The sequence below is a fragment of the Amblyomma mixtum genome, chromosome 6 (assembly GCF_055824585.1).
Source record: "Amblyomma mixtum isolate Tamu chromosome 6, ASM5582458v1, whole genome shotgun sequence".
Lineage (NCBI taxonomy): Eukaryota > Metazoa > Arthropoda > Arachnida > Ixodida > Ixodidae > Amblyomma > Amblyomma mixtum.
This window is the reverse complement of record NC_143017.1, coordinates 55,160,284-55,178,542: the sequence shown is the minus strand read 5'-3', so window position 1 is coordinate 55,178,542 and position 18,259 is coordinate 55,160,284. Positions and strand designations below refer to the sequence as shown.

Below are 18,259 nucleotides of genomic sequence, written 5' to 3'. Positions count from 1 at the left end.
TGTTGCTCCGGCTCCTGCAGCGTTCAGTGTATCACTTTTGTTCCTGTTGTGTCCCCTTGTTGCTTTTGTGTGTGTGCGCCCCCGCGTCCTCCTCCTAACGACCACTCAATCCTCCTCCTAACGACCACTCGCATCCCCTCCTAACGACCGCTTGCCCCTCGTCGCACGCTGTCGCCGGATGCCCCCCCCACGGTGCGCCCCCGCACCCTCCTCCTGTTCTGGGAAGCCACTCCCTGCCGTGGACGCTTCTCCACTCCCTCCTTTCTTCGGGCGGCCAGTTCGGCTCCTGCCTCGGTCGACGCTGGTCGCACCCTCATCGGCTTTAAATAAACGAAGTCTAAAAGTACCGTGTGCGTCTTTCGCTGCATTCAACACAGCGACCGGACACGACAGTGGCGACGAGAAAGTGGATTCGACCCGCGCTACGCAACGCTATTGACAAGCCATGGCTACGCGAGGGTTTCCCAATCAGATACCAGAATTCAACGGCTCATCGTGGTCATCGTGGGTTGGACGCCTTCAGTTCTACTTTGAAGCTAACAACATCACAGACCCAGCCTTGAAGAGGGCCAACCTGCTGACGCTGTGCGGGGAGCAGACCTACGATACTGTCTGCGCCCTTATTCAGCCAAGCACACCAGCGGCAGTGTCTTACGACGACATCGTAAAAGCGCTGCAAAAGCACTACGACCCAAGGCCATCCGAGGTCTACAGCCGGGCTCGCTTCCAACGACGAGATCAACTGGGAGGAGAAACTGTGAGCGCCTACGTAGCCGCGCTCAAGAAGCTCGCTGCCGACTGCAATTTTGGAACGCTGTCGACAACAGCTACCGGGCAGGAGGGAGACGCAGCTTCTTCTGCTAACACCACCATGCTTCCCTTGGACGTGATGTTACGCGACAGATTTGTGTGCGGACTGAGTGACGAGTCACTGCAGCAGCGCCTGTTCGCTGAGAAGGACCTCACATTCAGCAAAGCTTACGACATCGCCGTTCGAGCGGAGAGCGCCGGTCACCAGCAGAGAGGGATTCGCCGGAACACCGAGCCGGTACACCAGACAAGCAACCAGGTGCGCAAGCCTTCTGTTGTTGTTAAATCGGTCAAAAAGGCACAACGCTGCTGGCGGTGTGACGACCAACACAACCCCCAGGGATGTCGATTCCAGTCAGCCACGTGTAATTTTTGCCACAAGCGAGGGCATATCGAAAGAGCATGCATTACGAAACGGAGACTTGCCAAGATAAAGTCACCTTACCAGCCTAATCACAGCGTCAGCGCCTCAGAGAATACGCCGCTATCTGATCTCCATGGAACAACATCAGCAACACCATCTGTGTTGTACGACCTGAACACCATGAATCTCGGCACGCGACCGAAGATTTTTACAGAAGTAAGCGTACATCACCAGCTGATTAAGTTCGAGGTGGACTCCGGCGCAGCCTGTACTCTGATCAGTGAGGACACGTTCCGAACTTCATGGCCATCTGACGCACCAGCCCTGCAACAAGACGACACGCACCTGCGAACGTGGTCAGGACAGAATCTGCCACTATTGGGCTCTGCCAACGTGCAGGTTAACTACAACGGCCAGACCCATACGCTACCTCTGCTTGTTGTGAAGGGCACAGGATCAAGCCTTCTAGGGAGAAACTGGTTTTCTCCACTAGGCGTGATGATATGCGGCATACACCAGACGCCGAGCCAGAACATGGTTGGTAAACATCAAAACGCCGATGCGCTAAGCCGTCTGCCACTAGACGCAACTGTTGACGAACCATTTCCACCAGGAGACGTTCTGATGTTCGAAGCACTGCCAGAACCTCCGCTTACAGCAGGCACAGTTGCAGCATCTACGCAGAAGTGCGCAGCTCTCCGGCTAGTTTACACAGCTGTTCAACAAGGCAACGTGCATAAACTCAAAGGGGACAACTTCGACGCTTACCGCAGGCGAGCTACAGAGTTGAGCACCCATCGCGGCTGCATCATATTTGGGTCCCGAGTTGTGATGCCGAGAGAACTACGCGCACAAGCTATGTCTCTCATCCACGCCGGACATCGGGGCATCGTTGCAATGAAAAAGTGTGCCAGAAGCTACATGTGGTGGCCTGGCATTGACAACGACATCGAAACAGTGGTGCGAGAATGCAAGCCTTGCCAGAGCAGCCGGAGCGCCCCGCCGAAAGCTCCTGTCCCAGAATGGGAAAAGCCAGACACACCATGGCACACACTGCACATTGATTTTGCAGGACCAATTGAGGGCTGCACTTTCCTTGTGGTCGTAGATGCCTACACAAAGTGGCTTGAGATAAGGCAAATGGGACAGACGACTTCGGCAGCAGTCATTGACAACCTCCGATCACTATTTGCAACGTTCGGCCTGCCGCGCAAGGTAGTGTCGGACAACGGAACACCGTTTGTGTCTGCGGAGATCCTCAAGTTTTATCGCGACAACGGGATCTCATCAGTTACATCGGCCCCCTACCACCCAGCGACAAACGGACAAGCCGAGCGCTACGTAGCCGAGCTAAAACGCGCCCTTGAAAGAGATCAGACAGGCTCGCTGCAGCGCCGCCTTGCGCGCTTTCTCTTCAAGCAGCACACGACGGTTCAGAGCACAACAGGCGAGACCCCCTCGAAAATGATGTTCGAGCGTGAAATGCGAACCCAGCTCACAGCCATCCTCCCCGAGCCAAAGGCAGAGACGTTCCGGGAAGAAAAAGCAATTCCGCGCTGCGGCACGCTTAATGAGGGGCAGCGCGTCCTCGCCCGACAGTTTCTGAAAAAGCCACGCTGGGAGGAAGCTACAATTGTCAGACGCATAGGCCTGCGCTCTTGGCTCGTCAACATACATGGCACAGTAGCACGCCGACATCTCAACCAGCTGCGTAGATTTACGACGCCGTCTGAGAGCTGTCCGCCAGCAGAGAGGACACGACAGTCATCTTCCCACATAGCCTGGCACCTCTTCCCGGAAGAAGAGACTTCGCCCAGGACAGACCTAGGAGACACAGCGAACAACAGCCAGCCTACAAGTGTTTCTCCCCCGAGCGCACAAAGCCAGCGCGCCTCCACGCGTGAGCGCCGACCCCCTGCACGATACCAGGCAACTTTCTAAGGGGGAAGGAAGTGTTGTGTCCCCTTGTTGCTTTTGTGTGTGTGCGCCCCCGCGTCCTCCTCCTAACGACCACTCAATCCTCCTCCTAACGACCACTCGCATCCCCTCCTAACGACCGCTTGCCCCTCGTCGCACGCTGTCGCCGGATGCCCCCCCCCCCCACGGTGCGCCCCCGCACCCTCCTCCTGTTCTGGGAAGCCACTCCCTGCCGTGGACGCTTCTCCACTCCCTCCTTTCTTCGGGCGGCCAGTTCGGCTCCTGCCTCGGTCGACGCTGGTCGCACCCTCATCGGCTTTAAATAAACGAAGTCTAAAAGTACCGTGTGCGTCTTTCGCTGCATTCAACACAGCGACCGGACACGACAGTTCCCGATAATACTTCTGACGCCTGCGCGTTGATACACCGCGCGCAACTCCACGTTCCATTGTCTGGTTCAATCAACGCCATTGCAGCCCCTCACCGCTGCCCGGTTTTATGTTGCTCATATAAAGTCATTGCCTCTTTTTCTTCAGGGGTTGTTCATAAAGCTAACTGTTAAGCCTTTCATCTTTCTCTGTCTCTCTTGATGCGCAACTTTAACTTTCTTAAGAACGGTGCACAGGGGAGCGTTGAAACCGACACGTATTTTTTGCCGCTTTGTACCTTAAGCATTAGGGCCTATGGATAACCTTCACGATCAAAGCTCCATAGACAGATGGTGGTGGCTAATATTAGTACCACTACAAGTTAATATTTTAAAATGTGCCCGCTCATATTTGACATGCTGCCTTTTCTTTCTTCTTTCAGCAACACCTCGTCCAAAATCCAAACCCATATTTCCGGTTAGAGCATGGGACGGGTGCTGGTAAGTAGTGAATTTCTTTTATGTGTCTCAAAAGCTTACGTACTGATTATCAGAGAATTATGCAGTTTAAAAGCCTTTAAAAGTCTATATGGAAATGGAACCATAGTCGTCACAACCTTCATTTCACCCGAAGGGGATGAAAGGCATTAGACCTGATAAAAAAAACTGTTAAGAGCAGGAGAACAATCCAGATCAGTAAATTATGTGCACTTAAAGAAAAAAAAATTGCAGGAAAAAAAATTAGCGAGAAAAGAACGTTAAGAAGGTGAGTGACCTAGGCTTCAACGATCAGCGTCTATGCGGCATGCCTTTCTCCTCATGCCACGCATCCGCACAAAAAATGACAGAGCATGTTACAAAATCCGATTCAGTGCGAAATCATGGGCTTTTAATCTTGTTTGTTACCTGTTTGAACTTGGCTTAATACTTTGTTTACACGAGACATGCATGATTGTTTGGCAATTCTTGGGGAGTGGTTGGGCCAAATTTGGTGGCCGCCATCGCGTTTGGCACACTGAAATGAGCTTGAAAGCGAATTTTGGCTCAAATCAGCCGAGGTCAAAATTTGGGAGTGGGTGTGGGCCAAATTTTGGAGCTCGTGCCTGGAATCGTGTTGGGCAAAATTAACTATAAGGACACCTATTTCGTTTCCGTTTCTGTTTTGTTTTCTGCTTTCGTTTTTCTGCGCTCCGAGATACAATTTTCCTCGGGTCTGACCCTCAGTATTAGTGCTTTTGCACTAAAATTGGAAATTTTCTGCAGCGAAAATTGAAAAACGAACGAAATGTTAGCAGGGAGAGCGTTGCGAGGATTTAAAGCATCAGGATCAACTACAACGTGCTGGGCGGGGAGTAATCGCTGCGTAAACCCTTAAACTGAGTGACCGCATTGTACAAAGAGCGATAGCGCGCAGAGCCCCTGGCGTCTACGACGACTGATGCTGCTCCTTATATTCGTGTTGTGAAGCACAACTCTGTCTTACACCGCCGAATGGATCCAGCGTACACTGGCGCCTGTATACGCGCCCATAGAATCTTGTTCACTCTTTCCATTTATGACGTCTGTGTGACGTAGCTACCTGTGTGCACGCTCATTGATACCTATAGGGTTGGTGGATGCACTGTTTGGAGCACTTCTCCCGCTCAGCCGCAGTCTCCGCAATGCAGGCGCCCTAACTTTTTCGCCTGTGTGCCTTCGTCTGTATCCTCATTCTGTCGCCGGACTCCATCCGCCTTTGCGCCATCAACACTGGTGGTAGCGCAAAAACTATGTGTAGGGGTAACTGACACTTTACAGTCAGAAGGATTGGAGATGAACGCCCCATTTGAGATACGACGGACAGAACCGGACAAGACACCACACAATGGAATATACTACCTTGCCAACTTTTCAAATATGGTAACATGGGTCATCGCCATGTCCGAATATAGCAATCATTCCGGAGGGAAAATGATCCTAAGACGCCACATGCGGTCAGCAGCTTCCAGAAAACGTCACTGACCGCGGTTTTGCCACGGGGAACGTTCGCGAACCGTTGCAACACTGATACTTCCCATTTACTTACAGCAACTTGCAACCACTACAAACACGCCACGATGGCTCAGTGGATAGAGCTTTCAACTGATCCGGAGTACCCGGGTTCGAACCTGACCGCGGCGGCAGCTTTGCGATGGAGGCGAAACGCAAAAGCCACCGTGTGCTGTGCGATGTCAGGGCGCGTTAAAAATCCCCAGGTGGCCGAAATTACGCAGCACTACAACAGCTTTTTCTTTCTTCTTTTTCACCTACCTTCCTCTCTTTCCCCATGGTGCGTTAGAGGTGTCCACCGAAAATTGAGACCATTACTGTCTCATTTCTCTTCCTAAAAAACGAAACCAGTAGCGGTAGTCACGTGTAGAGGTCGCATGACTTTGAGCAGACGTACACATCGGCATCGGGGAACATTGCCGTCCTTAAAGAAACTTCTTCAGTAAGTCTGGACATACACTGTCGTCAGTAAAGAGTTTCTGTTGAAAATCTATACAATTATGGCCTCATACTTTTAGTACACTGTTATGTATAGGCAGTCTATATATCACGAACAGACAAAAAGAACTATATATGCGAAGGCAATAGGCACGATAAGAAGTCTATAGAAAGTCTATAGGCCTTTTGTAAGGGCGAGGCAGCTTTCGCTGTAATATCACAGTAATGCAAGGATTGTTTAATGGTATGTTAGCAGAACAAGTCATTATGTGCCGCGAATCGTTGCGGCACGTCAAGTTAAATCTAACATAGCAATAAAGTTTAGCGTACCATCAATCCTCCTTTGTTGGCACAAGCTGACCGTATAAATAAATAAATAAATAAATAAATAAATAAATAAATAAATAAATAAATAAATAAATAAATAAATAAATAAATAAATAAATACAATAGAACTAGGAGGTGGTAATTGCCAGATTGATGTGCAGTGCGTGCGGCAAGCGCATGCCGATGACGCGTCACCCACAGCCTATTATGCAACGTCGTTTAAGACTCTCCAAAAGACACACAAGGTGGTTGTCAGGGAATTGCGGAAGTTTGCAAACTATGCAACCGGCAGTGTAGCGCCCGGAGTAGCTAGTGTCAACCATGCTACACGGCTGTGAGTGTCACGAAAAATGGTCCTAGCTCATGCAGGTCTGAAATATAGGGGTTTTAAACTTATCATCCTCACCTAGGGTGGAACGTCACTTGGTCACATACAGATGAGATGCTTCTCTTGGCTGCATTGATTTGCTGCTAGTGCACCAGAACACAGCAACTATACAAACACAGTAAAGTTACTTGCATGCAGGGGCCTAGAAACAGAGTTGCTTTCGTCCTGCACCGATTTGCGCCATGCCATTCTTCAAATGATGTTATGTATAGTTGAAGCTTTCCACCAAAAAGACGCTGCTTGGCTATTTCAGTGGCCATTTGGAGGGCGTGCTCAGGACTCAATAAGCGTGATAGCAGCTGCGACTTCTGCGCGCTTGGTTTATCCGCCAGTGAGTTCCAGATATACGAAGTACACACACCTCCATTTACTGCAAGGGCTGCTGTTATGTCACGCTCGAGAAGAGCGGAAGTCGGTACAGAAAACTGGGTGAAACGAACCAAACAGCTCTTCTGAAGAACGCCCCGCTCGCGACTTAGCACCGAGGTATGTTATGTGGCGTTAGAACTGCGGCGTAATCGCCACACGCTACGCTTGAGGTGCCGTTGGCGCACCTCAACCGCAACGTGCGCGCCATTGATATTTCCGCCATGAGTGCGGATGGTCTCGTATTAGAACACTAGGTGGCATTCGCAGCGCCCTGGGTTGTTAAGGAGGTGTGTTGTTTTGTTGGCACAGCTAGGCTCTCTGGTTGCTCGCACGAGCTGGGCTGCCGGTCGGAAGGCCGTTAAGTGTTCGGACGTGGTGGCTCGGAAGGAAGGAAATGCTGTGTCGCGATACACAGCCCGGAAACTCCGGTGTCGCTCGGTTGGTCACGGCCGCAGTTGAGAGAACGTGGTCGTAGGCCCTACTCCGGGGAGACCGAAGTTCATACCGCGGCATGTGTGAGGCGCCTCCGTAACGGAGGTGGACCCAGAGGAATAGCGCAATCACTTTTAGCCTGTTCTTCTTATAGACACTACAAAGAGTTTGCTGCTTGCCTCGCAGTCGAAAGAAAAAATGACAGAACCGGGTCAAAAATGGGACAAAATGTTTTGCCATTTTTTCGTAAGGACAAATTTTTGCGTTATTTGTCGTATTTTTCTGCAGTATATCTTGAAGCACTTATTTTGTAGTCTGTAGGGCTTTTCTGTACTAACTACAATAGACTGTTTTGTTACTACAAAATTTCCGCTATTATTACTACAAGTTCTTGGAAAAATACACTACATAAATTTTGTGTTCTTGTTTTTTTGACTGAACTGGCTCTTATTGCTTGGATTTTTAGAACGGCTTTCAGGGTAGTTCAATGTTTTTTCCTCTTGTTTATGATACCTGAAAAAGTAACTAGTTTACACGTCTTTGGACTCATAGTCAGGCACGCCTTGCTATACTGCCCGGACGTGGCGACTTAGTTGCTTAGCATTGCAGGGAAAAAATGGCCGCAGCGTAACAATTCATTGTGTCACTCCATTTATTTGCGGTCCTTCTCTTTTCGTCATTTTTCTTGCCTTCACTGAATGGACTGTAAACTGTGTCATATCTTTGCTGACATATTCGCTTCGGTCAGACCTCAGTGATATGCTGGGAGCGAAGAAACGGAAAACGAGATAGGCCAGCCTCAAAAAACAGCAAGGCTCAAATCCGGACGACTGCCTCCGGTTAGGGTAGGAGAATAAAAGGTCGAAAAGATATAACTGGAAGAGCATGTGAACGCAAATAGGCATGCGAATTCTACAAACGCAAATAATCACGGCGCTTGATACACGTTCTTTTTTTTTTACCTGAATAGTGTTTCACACAGAGGTGGGCAGAGAGAAATTCATGAACGATTTAAAAGAGTCCTTATTATGGATGACTGCTACGTGATCATGCGCCGTTACTTTTATCTAAAGGCACCAGTTTAGAAAAGTTGACAGAATTAGGTGACGACAAGTGCCATGACGAAGCAGCAACAAGGCTCCTGCTACGCCCTGTTAAAAAAGCCCCGAAGTAGACTTTCTCGCCATCTACTGACAACATGAAGCACTCAGAAACGTCCATAGAGCACCTTTCTGTTTCTTAATGGCAAGTTTCTGAGCCAGTATCAGTCATCTCTGTCTCTTTATCATCATTATTATCCCGGCCAGGTCACAGCAAGACAAGGACCTCTTCCATTTGCTCTTTATTAGTCGTCAGGCACCAACCACATCCGCGGCATCCTATTCGATACCCTAAACTCCTCTCTTCACCTTACTCTCTCCCACCACTGGCTACTTTCTCGAGGGAGATACCCGAGGAACAGATCATCGCACATATGTTCTGACAAGAATGCAGCTTGCGAGCTTAGCGAGAACGTTCGTGCAAGGCTGTTTTTCTGTCCAACGAGACATTGAAGCGAATCTAAATCACAAGGACACCAAAATAAGGGGTCGAAAGGTCTATTTTTTTCTTTAATTCGAGAATTCTTTATTGTTTTCTAAATTAAGATGGCAGGTGACAGCCGATGTGGCCCATGCTCTTAGGCAGAAATTGATGGAAACAAATTAGCCTAACAATACTTGGACAAGGAGGCTTGCGTTCGTTTGAGCCCAGAGAAAGACAAGCCCTCAGGCTAGTGGATGGAGGTTTCCAAACCGCTCGTTGTTTAAGTCAGTTCTTGAAGAAAGTAATTTTAGGCGATAGTTTTATACTCCCCATCAGCAGAACAACCCGGTGGCGACCTGCGTCCGTCAGGATATTTCCTGAGTGGCCAAGAAATCAATGACTTCGCAAGATCACATCACATCACCAAAACGGATGTGACGTGATGTTATCCCTAGACAAGCACCCAGATTTGGAACCGCCCTCATACGGCCCACCCTGAGCAGTAGCTAAGTCCACAACGCATGGAGCACTGATTCCTCCTAAACCTACGAACCCTATCTGGCTTTCTTCTGAGCTTGACATAGCAGTCCTTGTACGTTGAACAGGGGCTGGTAGATCGTAGAGCGTTCCGTGCCGTCGCTAACGGGGAGTGCTACTACCGCTACGCGGGGAAGTTCAGGAATGCGCCGGACGCGCCGCGGCGGCCACCACAGTGAGTTCGCCGAGTTACCGTCGATGGATCAGCATGATCGATCAACTTGTACGACATTAGGAGCACCAACACTCGATCCATCACCAGCAGCACAACCTTGGGGACGGTGAAATTGCGGCGAAAGGGGACGCAGTGCACACCAGAGGAGTTAACCTACCTGCATTCCGGCCCGCAACAATACCCGGGCACCGAATTCTCATAGCGAAGGCCTGAACGAATCTTCTGGACACATTTCCGATGAGCCAACGTGCCAGTTTTATGCGCAGTGGCCACCATCATTCATAACTGAGTCTTGCGATCCCAGAAACAAGTGGGAAACAAGACACATGAAAAGTCGACGACTGAAACTCTTTCCCAAAACGATGTCCAGTTTCGTGTCGCTGACATAAGTGCGCCTGATAACGTCAGAAAAGAGGAACGAACTGAATTCCGTTGAGGCGAAGGGTAGCAACATCTGGTTATCGTTATGTACGACCATGAAGTTGAAGCGCTCGATGAAGAGTAACGACTCAACATCGGCGCGTGACGTAGTTTAGGAGCGGCACTGCCTTGTCATTGAGAAGGGCCGGCTCGTGTAAACGGACGAGATGACCACTCGGGAGTTCGAACGACCCAGATCCCAAAGAAACTAAACTGAGCTAAAAGAAACGAGTTTTGAAAGAAGGAGAAGGCTCTCGCTGTTTAACCCCCACACCTATTCCTTCCGCACAGCAATAGCATGCGTGAAAGGGATATGTGTAGCTGCAGGCTACACAATCGAAAGCTTAGGCCGTGAATATTGCCTACTGCCGCACGCATGCAGTCTGACCTTAGCTTCAAAAGTTCACCTAATGTTCATTTTTGGCGTCCTGTCACCATTAGCTTTGTGAGATGATGAGACCAGTAACTATAAGATTTTATTTTTCAATTTTGTTTTGTTTTTAAAAACACAAAAACCAGCCCCTTGGCAGCCGGCAGAAATGCATTCTCTCCTGTCTTCTGGGAAGAGGTTTTCTCTTGTAGAAGTTGGTGTATCGAGCAGCTTGAAAAGAGGAAAAGACTAGGATTAATGGACGAGCAGGGGTTTGTTGTCGGCAGCCTTTAATACTATACGTCGCAACTTTTAAGCACCATAGAACATTCACGAGCTTTGGTTGAAATACTGACGTTTCACAATATGAAAGCCGGCCGAGCAACAGTCATCCGCAATAAATTAGGCCGTATGAAATTACGTTATATTCTAAAAAATCCCGGTTTACTTGGTAGCTGGTGACCGCAAAATGCATCCAGTTTCAAAGTAGGTGGTTACAAGTGTCCTTTTAATCTTTGACTGTTCTGAACCGAGACGGGAAGCGTATAAGAAAATAAGTTTTACGTTTTTATCTAATGAAGAGCACACCTTATAGCATTGACCATCGTACTTCCAAGGCATTTTTGAGATCTTGGGACTCACTGGAAAATTTTGTGAATTTTTTCCAGGTTGGCCTAGCGAGCTCCTCGTAGGCGAGTTCTTTCACTCAGTCTCTAACACCGCGAACCGCTTGCATGGCGTCAAAATGCGTGATATTATTTTTATTCTTTATATATTTGCTAAGGGGAAAAATCTTTTCCGCGTAAACAGCCTGCCAGCTTAAATCGCTACGCTTTGTCTTTGCTTCATCAATTTCTGCACGCACCGTTTCACCAAACATCGCTCCATGCTACCATTTTTAACATCTTTGTTTAATCAGGAAGCTTTTTTTAGCGTGAGCGCTCCCATTCGTTTTTCAATGAGTAGACTGCACTCAGTTGTCCGAACATTCATGCACAATTTAAAAAATTTATTGTGAAACTCTGTACGGGGATTAAAACGGCTCGTTTACGTCAAGAAAGGATTTCTTTTTATCGTTCATACGAATTTAATCAGACATACGACTCGTGTTTTAATTAAAACTAAAGAGTGTTTAATTTATAACCCTGAAACGTGGTACCTGAGGGATTTCATCCTCTCAAAAATCATATATATAGAAATTTTAAAAATTTGAGGACAACGGCTTTTACCACATTGCTGAAGCATGCAACCATTGCATCCTATCCAGGCCATTTATGAAACATATTTGCAATGTACCAATTGCGAAGTAAAGCTGGGAAGTAAAGTTCACATACCTTCAGTTATGTGAAAGAGAGCATGAGGCTTGGTCAGTAACTATTCTTGCGGAGCTAATGACTTGCCAACTTCCACTGTCTTGAAATTAGTTCTCCGCACTGTAAGTTGAGGAAATTGCGGCTACAGCAATTTGTTTTTCTAGTTAAAGTTCCGATTTGCACGTGCAATGGAGAATACCCAGGGCCAGAACTTATTTGTTCCAACTTGTCGACCAGTATTTTACCACTCACCGGACAAGGATCGTAGGACTCCTGCTGTACGCGACGCTTTCCGCACTTGATTTCACCCTACTGCTTTCTGCGCATGCTCGGTGTTGAGCGAGTGCGCCAGCAGGGCGTCAGAGCAGGAGGCTGAGAGATTCGAGTCGTCTGCTTCCACGGCGGCGCGTAACTGAATATGCAAGTAGGCGATCAGTTTTGCCCGATAGCAAAAATGGCCTCGCAAACACAACAGCATTGAAGAAGGTCTACGTACTGTCCTCCTCCGCTGCTCGGCTCCTCGGCGCACGCATTTGTTTCGTTTTCATAAGCATTTCGCTTTCATCTGCATTTTTTTGCGAAGGGCAAGTAGTCCATCACTCCCCCTCAGGAGCGCGCGCTGAATAGCAGGAATTTTGGAAAAATAATAAAGTAAGTGCCCTTTATGGACCTTGTAGGAGCTCTTAGAGCAATGAGAATATACGTGGCACATAGATTGAAACCGAATGTTTATTTCTCCACACACATTAAAGTGGAAATGGGGGACATTGAGCAAAAAGCTGCGTAGTGCAGCTTGAACTAGCACCCAGTGCCCCATGAATACAATGACAGCAGTGTGTTTCGCGAACATCAGGCTTAAGGTGAGCTTAATAACCCCGTCAAAACAAAGAAAGAAAAGGGACAACAACAGTGTAACCCTGACCGCGTACACAACAACAGAGATGCACATAAATATTAGGAACAATATACAATGCAATACACCAAACCTATTTACAGTGATGCGACAATAGACTCGAAAATGCACATGACAGACAATAACTGTTTCTGTGAGATGTCTTGTATACAAACATTATTTGCTACCAATATGTTAAGGCAATTTTCTAGGTTATAGGATGAGGACTGTTTACGGTATAAAATACGGCAAAAGGGTAGAAGCCAGAGTAAAAGACATCAGCTATTGTACACTGGTGTGTATTGATGTAGATTAAAGGCTGCAAAGAACAGCTGAATATTTGTTCCAACTGCATTTTTGTAGGCACATAACAATATGAACAGGTGCAGTATATCAACACACAAAATACCATATTGGTCAAAAGTAAGGAAACGCATGGGAATGCCAGGGTACAATTGCAATCAATCTGACAGCACGTTTCTGTGGAACCAAGACCTTGTGTTTGTTATGTTTTGTTGTGGTACCCCAGACACTTATGCAGTAGGTAATAATAGGAAGTAAGTATACATTATATATCAGAATCTTTATCTTTGTTGGAAGTGTGTATCTATGTCGACAAAGATTAGCTCTTAGCGGCCGCATTTCGATGGAGGAGAAACACAAGATGTACGCATGTGTTTTTGGCAATGTCAGCGCGCGTTGAAGATACACTCCCACCTTCCTCCCTTCCTTGACGACGCGGTTGAGGTGCCCACCGAAAACCGAGTTAATTTACTGCGTCTTTCATTCCCTGAAACAAAAAGACCTCGAATGATTGGTTATCGGAAAATGAGCTGTTTCACTTCTCCGAGGGCAACTCAACCACACCGTGAGGGAGGAGAGCAAGGTAGGGGTGAAAAAAATTGGCTGTGGCTTATCTCAGATGTACCTTCACATACAAGCGAAAGCTTTATTACGCCGTGGTTATGCTTGATTAACTGCTGTTTAGACAGAGACATAGACTAAGATTATCAACATCTATTGCTCCTTTCTTGGCTTATTTGCTACAAACACAGATCGATGGTATGAGAAGTAGTTTGCCACCGGACTGGACACACAGTAGTTAGACGCTACGCTTTCCCGCTGAAACACCAGATCAATTGTACTTCGCCACTGTGTTGTCTGAACGTTCGGATCAGACACTAAGTCCTCATCAAACCTGACCTTCATTCGCAACCGCAGCTGATGATGCTGATGCTGATGATGGCCTCAGGCTTAATGGCACATACCGACGGCGGGGGATTGGCGAGGGTGCCGCTGCAGCCTCCACGGCTCTTCGTCGTCGTCTTTTGGCGTCTTTCAATCGCCGCTGAGCCAGGCGACGCTCCCGTTCTTCGTCGGTCTCTGGTGCCAGCTTGGCACGTTTCCGTTCGTTTCTATTCGCTTAATATATCGCATGGTTGTCACTGTCAGCTGGATGATCAGACTCGGCCCGCCGCCTGCGAGGAGACGTCGCCTCCAACCTACTCGCTTCGTCCATAGCGAGAAACTGGCAGACGCGCACGCGAGAGCGGCGCCTTCGCCTTTTCGAGCGAACGGAGTAGTCACGTGACCACAGCTGTCAAGATGGTGGTCGGCGCAGCGGCGGGCGCGCGGCTGCAGCTGCGCGAACCACGTGGTTAGTCACGTGACAGACACACGCCCACCGCTCTTCCGCTTGAAGGGGAAATGTGGCCTCCCGGTACCGTTGACTGCTGCTAGGTCTAGTGAAGCTTTCGCTTTAAAAGAACGACAGAAAGAGATGTCGTATGTGGAGGGCTCCCGGATAATTACGACCACCTGGGAATCTTTATCATGCATTGACATCGCTCGGCACATAAGCGCCTTTGGCGTTTCGCCTCCGTCGAAACGCGGCCACCGCGGCCGGATTCTAACCAGGTTACTCCGGCTTAGTAGCTGTGCGCCCTAATCACTCGGCCACCGCAGCGACCGCAGCGGGTAACAACGTTCCTTTAAGACCAGGTTTCATGTCCAGCGAAAAGTGAGACAGTTACTCGCAAAAGGCGCCCGTGTGCTGTGCGATGTCAGTGCACGTTAAAGATCCCCAGGTGGTCGAAATTATTCGGGAGGCCTCCACTAAGGCACCTCTTTCTCTCTTCTTTCACTCCCACCTTCCTCCCTTACCTTTCGGCGTGGTTCACGTGTCTACCGAGATATGTGAGACAGATACTGCGCCATTTTCTTACTCCACCCTTTCCTTTCCTCCAAACCAATTTTTAATGCAGCGCCCTAGAGTTAAAATTAATCTGAAGGCCTCCACTACGGCGTTCCTCTTACACCATGCGTCGCTTCTGGACGTTACAATCGGCCATTTAAAACACTACAAGTTTCATAAGTGCTGATATTGGAACTAGATTAACCCGACCGGCATGAGAATCTGGACAGACGGTCTGTTCTTACTTGTGTTGGGACATGATTAAAGCCGCTGTGCATTCGGTTAGACGCAAAGCGCTCATCGATTTTGTTGGGATGGTTTTTCATCTATTGTTTTTTATTGCGAAAGCAGTATGGTTGACGTCACAGCAAAACACCACCAATGTCCGATGTCGCGAAATTCTGTGATTGGCCGAGAGTAGGCCACATAACTTTGAGACTTCATCAGACCCTGCCCACTGTGGCAGGCGGCAATTATATGAATGATTGTCCGAGAGAGGTCATGTGATCATCAAAACCTGCCAACTGTGTTGCGAGCAACCTGATTCTAGACAGCAACCTATATAAATAGAGAATCTAAATCAGAAATGATAAAAAATTGCGATATATGCAAATGTCGGAACCATCACAGCAAAGCTGAAACCTGCTACTACAGCTTGCAGTTTTAATACGGCGGTCTATGGGCCGAAAATTGGAAAGAAGCTGACGCGAACGTACAGAGAAGTTGCAACAGAAGCTGCGACAAAAGTGAAATCTAATGCGATTGCATTCCACGAAGAGGGTGACTTAAGCTCACTACAGTTTTGTTTTGGATCTTGTTCCTCCACGGGAATTTGGGTTTCAGTCAGAGGTAAAGTTTTTCCTTAATGTACAGTGTGTTACACCGAAGACTTTACACTATAATTAAAATTAGGCTGTTTGAGTTAGATGACAGCTTTGATCGGCATAGCATTGTCATCGGTGCAGAACATCAGAATATAGATACAAGACAACTAGCAGGCTGGTTAACTAACACTGAATAGTCAAATTTTTAGCTATTATTATTAGGCTCCTTAATTATAGAGAGGCGTGTAGCCCGCCGTAAGTAATATCTATATTTGTTTTTATTTTTAAATTTCTAAAACGGGGTTACCCTCGGCGCTGTGACCCGAGAAATTTTGTCTATTTCGAAGAGTTATGTTCCCTGGAGAGGTTACTTTACCTGCAAGCTTCTCAAAAGCGCATGTGTGTTGGCACGATGTAGCCTTCTTCTGTCGATGAAGCCGGTCCAGCAGGTAGGGCGACGTAATATAAACTTGCTTAACGCGATGCAAAAACAGGTGAAGAGCGAGAACGAAGAGGACGTCGCCGGAGGAACGGCAGCCGAGAGGCGAGTGAAATTGGCTTCAGAGGCCGCCGAACAGAGGGAACGGCGACTCGAATCGCAACGAACACCAGACGTGGCTTATCGCACGAGGAAAGCCGAGGAACGAGGGGAAGAAACTTTCGGCGGAACTCGAAGTTTAAAGCTTGTCAAAAACTAAACAAGGGTAAGCAAAACAAAGCAAGCGCAAACGCAACTAAGTCGCATTTAGCTTGACCAGGTAATTCAGGGGCCAACTTTTTCCCCCTTGTTGCGCCAAGAAGAAGACGGATGCCGGGGTGCGGATTCCCTCCATCACTTCGCTGCTCCTAATTCAGAACGGGAGGAAGTACAGGGGAAAAATATTTACCAGTTTAAAGAATACCTTGGTGCTCGGGCACCGAATATATTTTGTGGGGCATAAAAATGCGTAATGCAGCAAAAATTCAACTAGGCGACTCCAAGCAATACAGAAGAGAAAGACCATTGTTTTGACTACAAGGAAGAATAAGAAAGGTTGGGTTAAATACTTACTCAAAAGTATCAATGTTTTGCCTTACCGAACTAGTGATTAACTTTGAAGCAGCCATGAACGATGTATACTAAAGTGGCAGTAAAAAATAGCGATGCTTTGAAATTTTACTGCATGTCAAATTCACACGACTTTTAAAGCACGGGTGACCTTAGAATCGCATTTATTGTTTACCTGCAACTGCGACACTTCTTATAATTTTCCTTGTGAAATGTGATAAGAGAAATCTGAAGAGTTCTGGTGCAAAACTAAATCTTGAATATCATTTGCAGACTAGCTAACTCAGTCCGTCTGTTTATTCCTTCACTGGTGCCCGCAATTATCTTGCATCTTCATGGAAACAATCAACATATGACATATGTATTGATGCCAATAGTGAGGGCTCAATCTTAATGTGGTGTTTGCAAACTAAACTCATATTCCCTCAATCTGGCCTGATAGGCTGTGCAAATGAAAGAATGAGAAACTCTCCCAGAGGAGAAACAAAAATTTGAAGGTGTAAGTGCGCCACTTATTACACTGCTGTAACAGTAGCCGAAAAAGAGTGTGGCCGTAAAGGACTAGGTTTCCCGAGAACTTCGGGAATAAACTGATGAAGAGTAGGCTAACGCAAACCAGTGCTAACCGGCTGTTAGCAAAGGTTCCCTCTTCCTTTGAGTAGGTAACGCGGAAAAAAATGGGGACAGAAGTGAGTGGCAGCACAATTAAGCCCCTGATTGTAGGCTCAGAGAAGACAGTAAACACACTGCTGCCTTTAAGCTTGCTCATGAACATCGGTGTTTGTTGGCAAGGTAAATCCTACTCTAATGCCAGTAAACACACTATATATGTTCTAGTACTCAGTGTTTCTGTTTTAAGAAATTGTGATCCCAACTAGCCGACAAAAGAAGAAAAAATCGTAATGAATCAGGAAAGAACGAACAGAGCATTCCATCAAATACTGTGCAAAAGTTGCATTCAGGGCTTGCCAAACTGAACTTTTTAAGCCCCTGCTTTTGCTGTAACAAACGGACACAGCACTACGGTAGGAAGGGCTTACGCCTGAAAAATGTGAAATCCACGGATCCTTTGTGAACCCGAATATTGCTGGCATGCAAGACAGGATTCAAATGCCGCCAAAAACTAGGTGCAACTCAAGCGCGGTAGAGCGGACGGTAGGTAAAATATACACGAACCGGGTAGTGAATCAGAAAGAGGAGGTTTGTTACCACCTCCTACGTGCTTGTCGAAAAGGTGCTGTCACTGCAAGTCAATACTAGCGAAGAAACATCAGACCGCTTCTGCCCCAAAAGTGCAAGAACGCGAATACGTCAGCATAAAGAGAGTTTGCACTTGCTTCATGCTTTCGTAAATAAAAACGGAAGAACTTTTTGTTTGCTAACACTGCTCTGATACAGGGTAAATATTGTGGCAATATTGATCTAACCTCGAAAGCACATTACATTTTCTCGTGACATAAGAATACAGCCGTGACCAGTGCTACTTATGCCGGCATTTCGCATAATCTCGCGGGAAATAGTT

The 18,259-nt window shown here is 47.5% G+C and overlaps 1 protein-coding gene across 1 annotated transcript in view; it reads left to right on the top strand.

Moving 5' to 3' along the window:
* Positions 1–18,259, top strand: part of LOC149339184 (corticotropin-releasing hormone-binding protein) — a 142,266-nt gene that overhangs the window by 65,166 nt on the left and 58,841 nt on the right. The window contains exon 2 of the mRNA XM_089547977.1: positions 3,902–3,959. Coding sequence (XP_089404103.1) covers positions 3,902–3,959 — 58 coding nt within the window. The remainder of the gene's footprint in view (positions 1–3,901; positions 3,960–18,259) is intronic.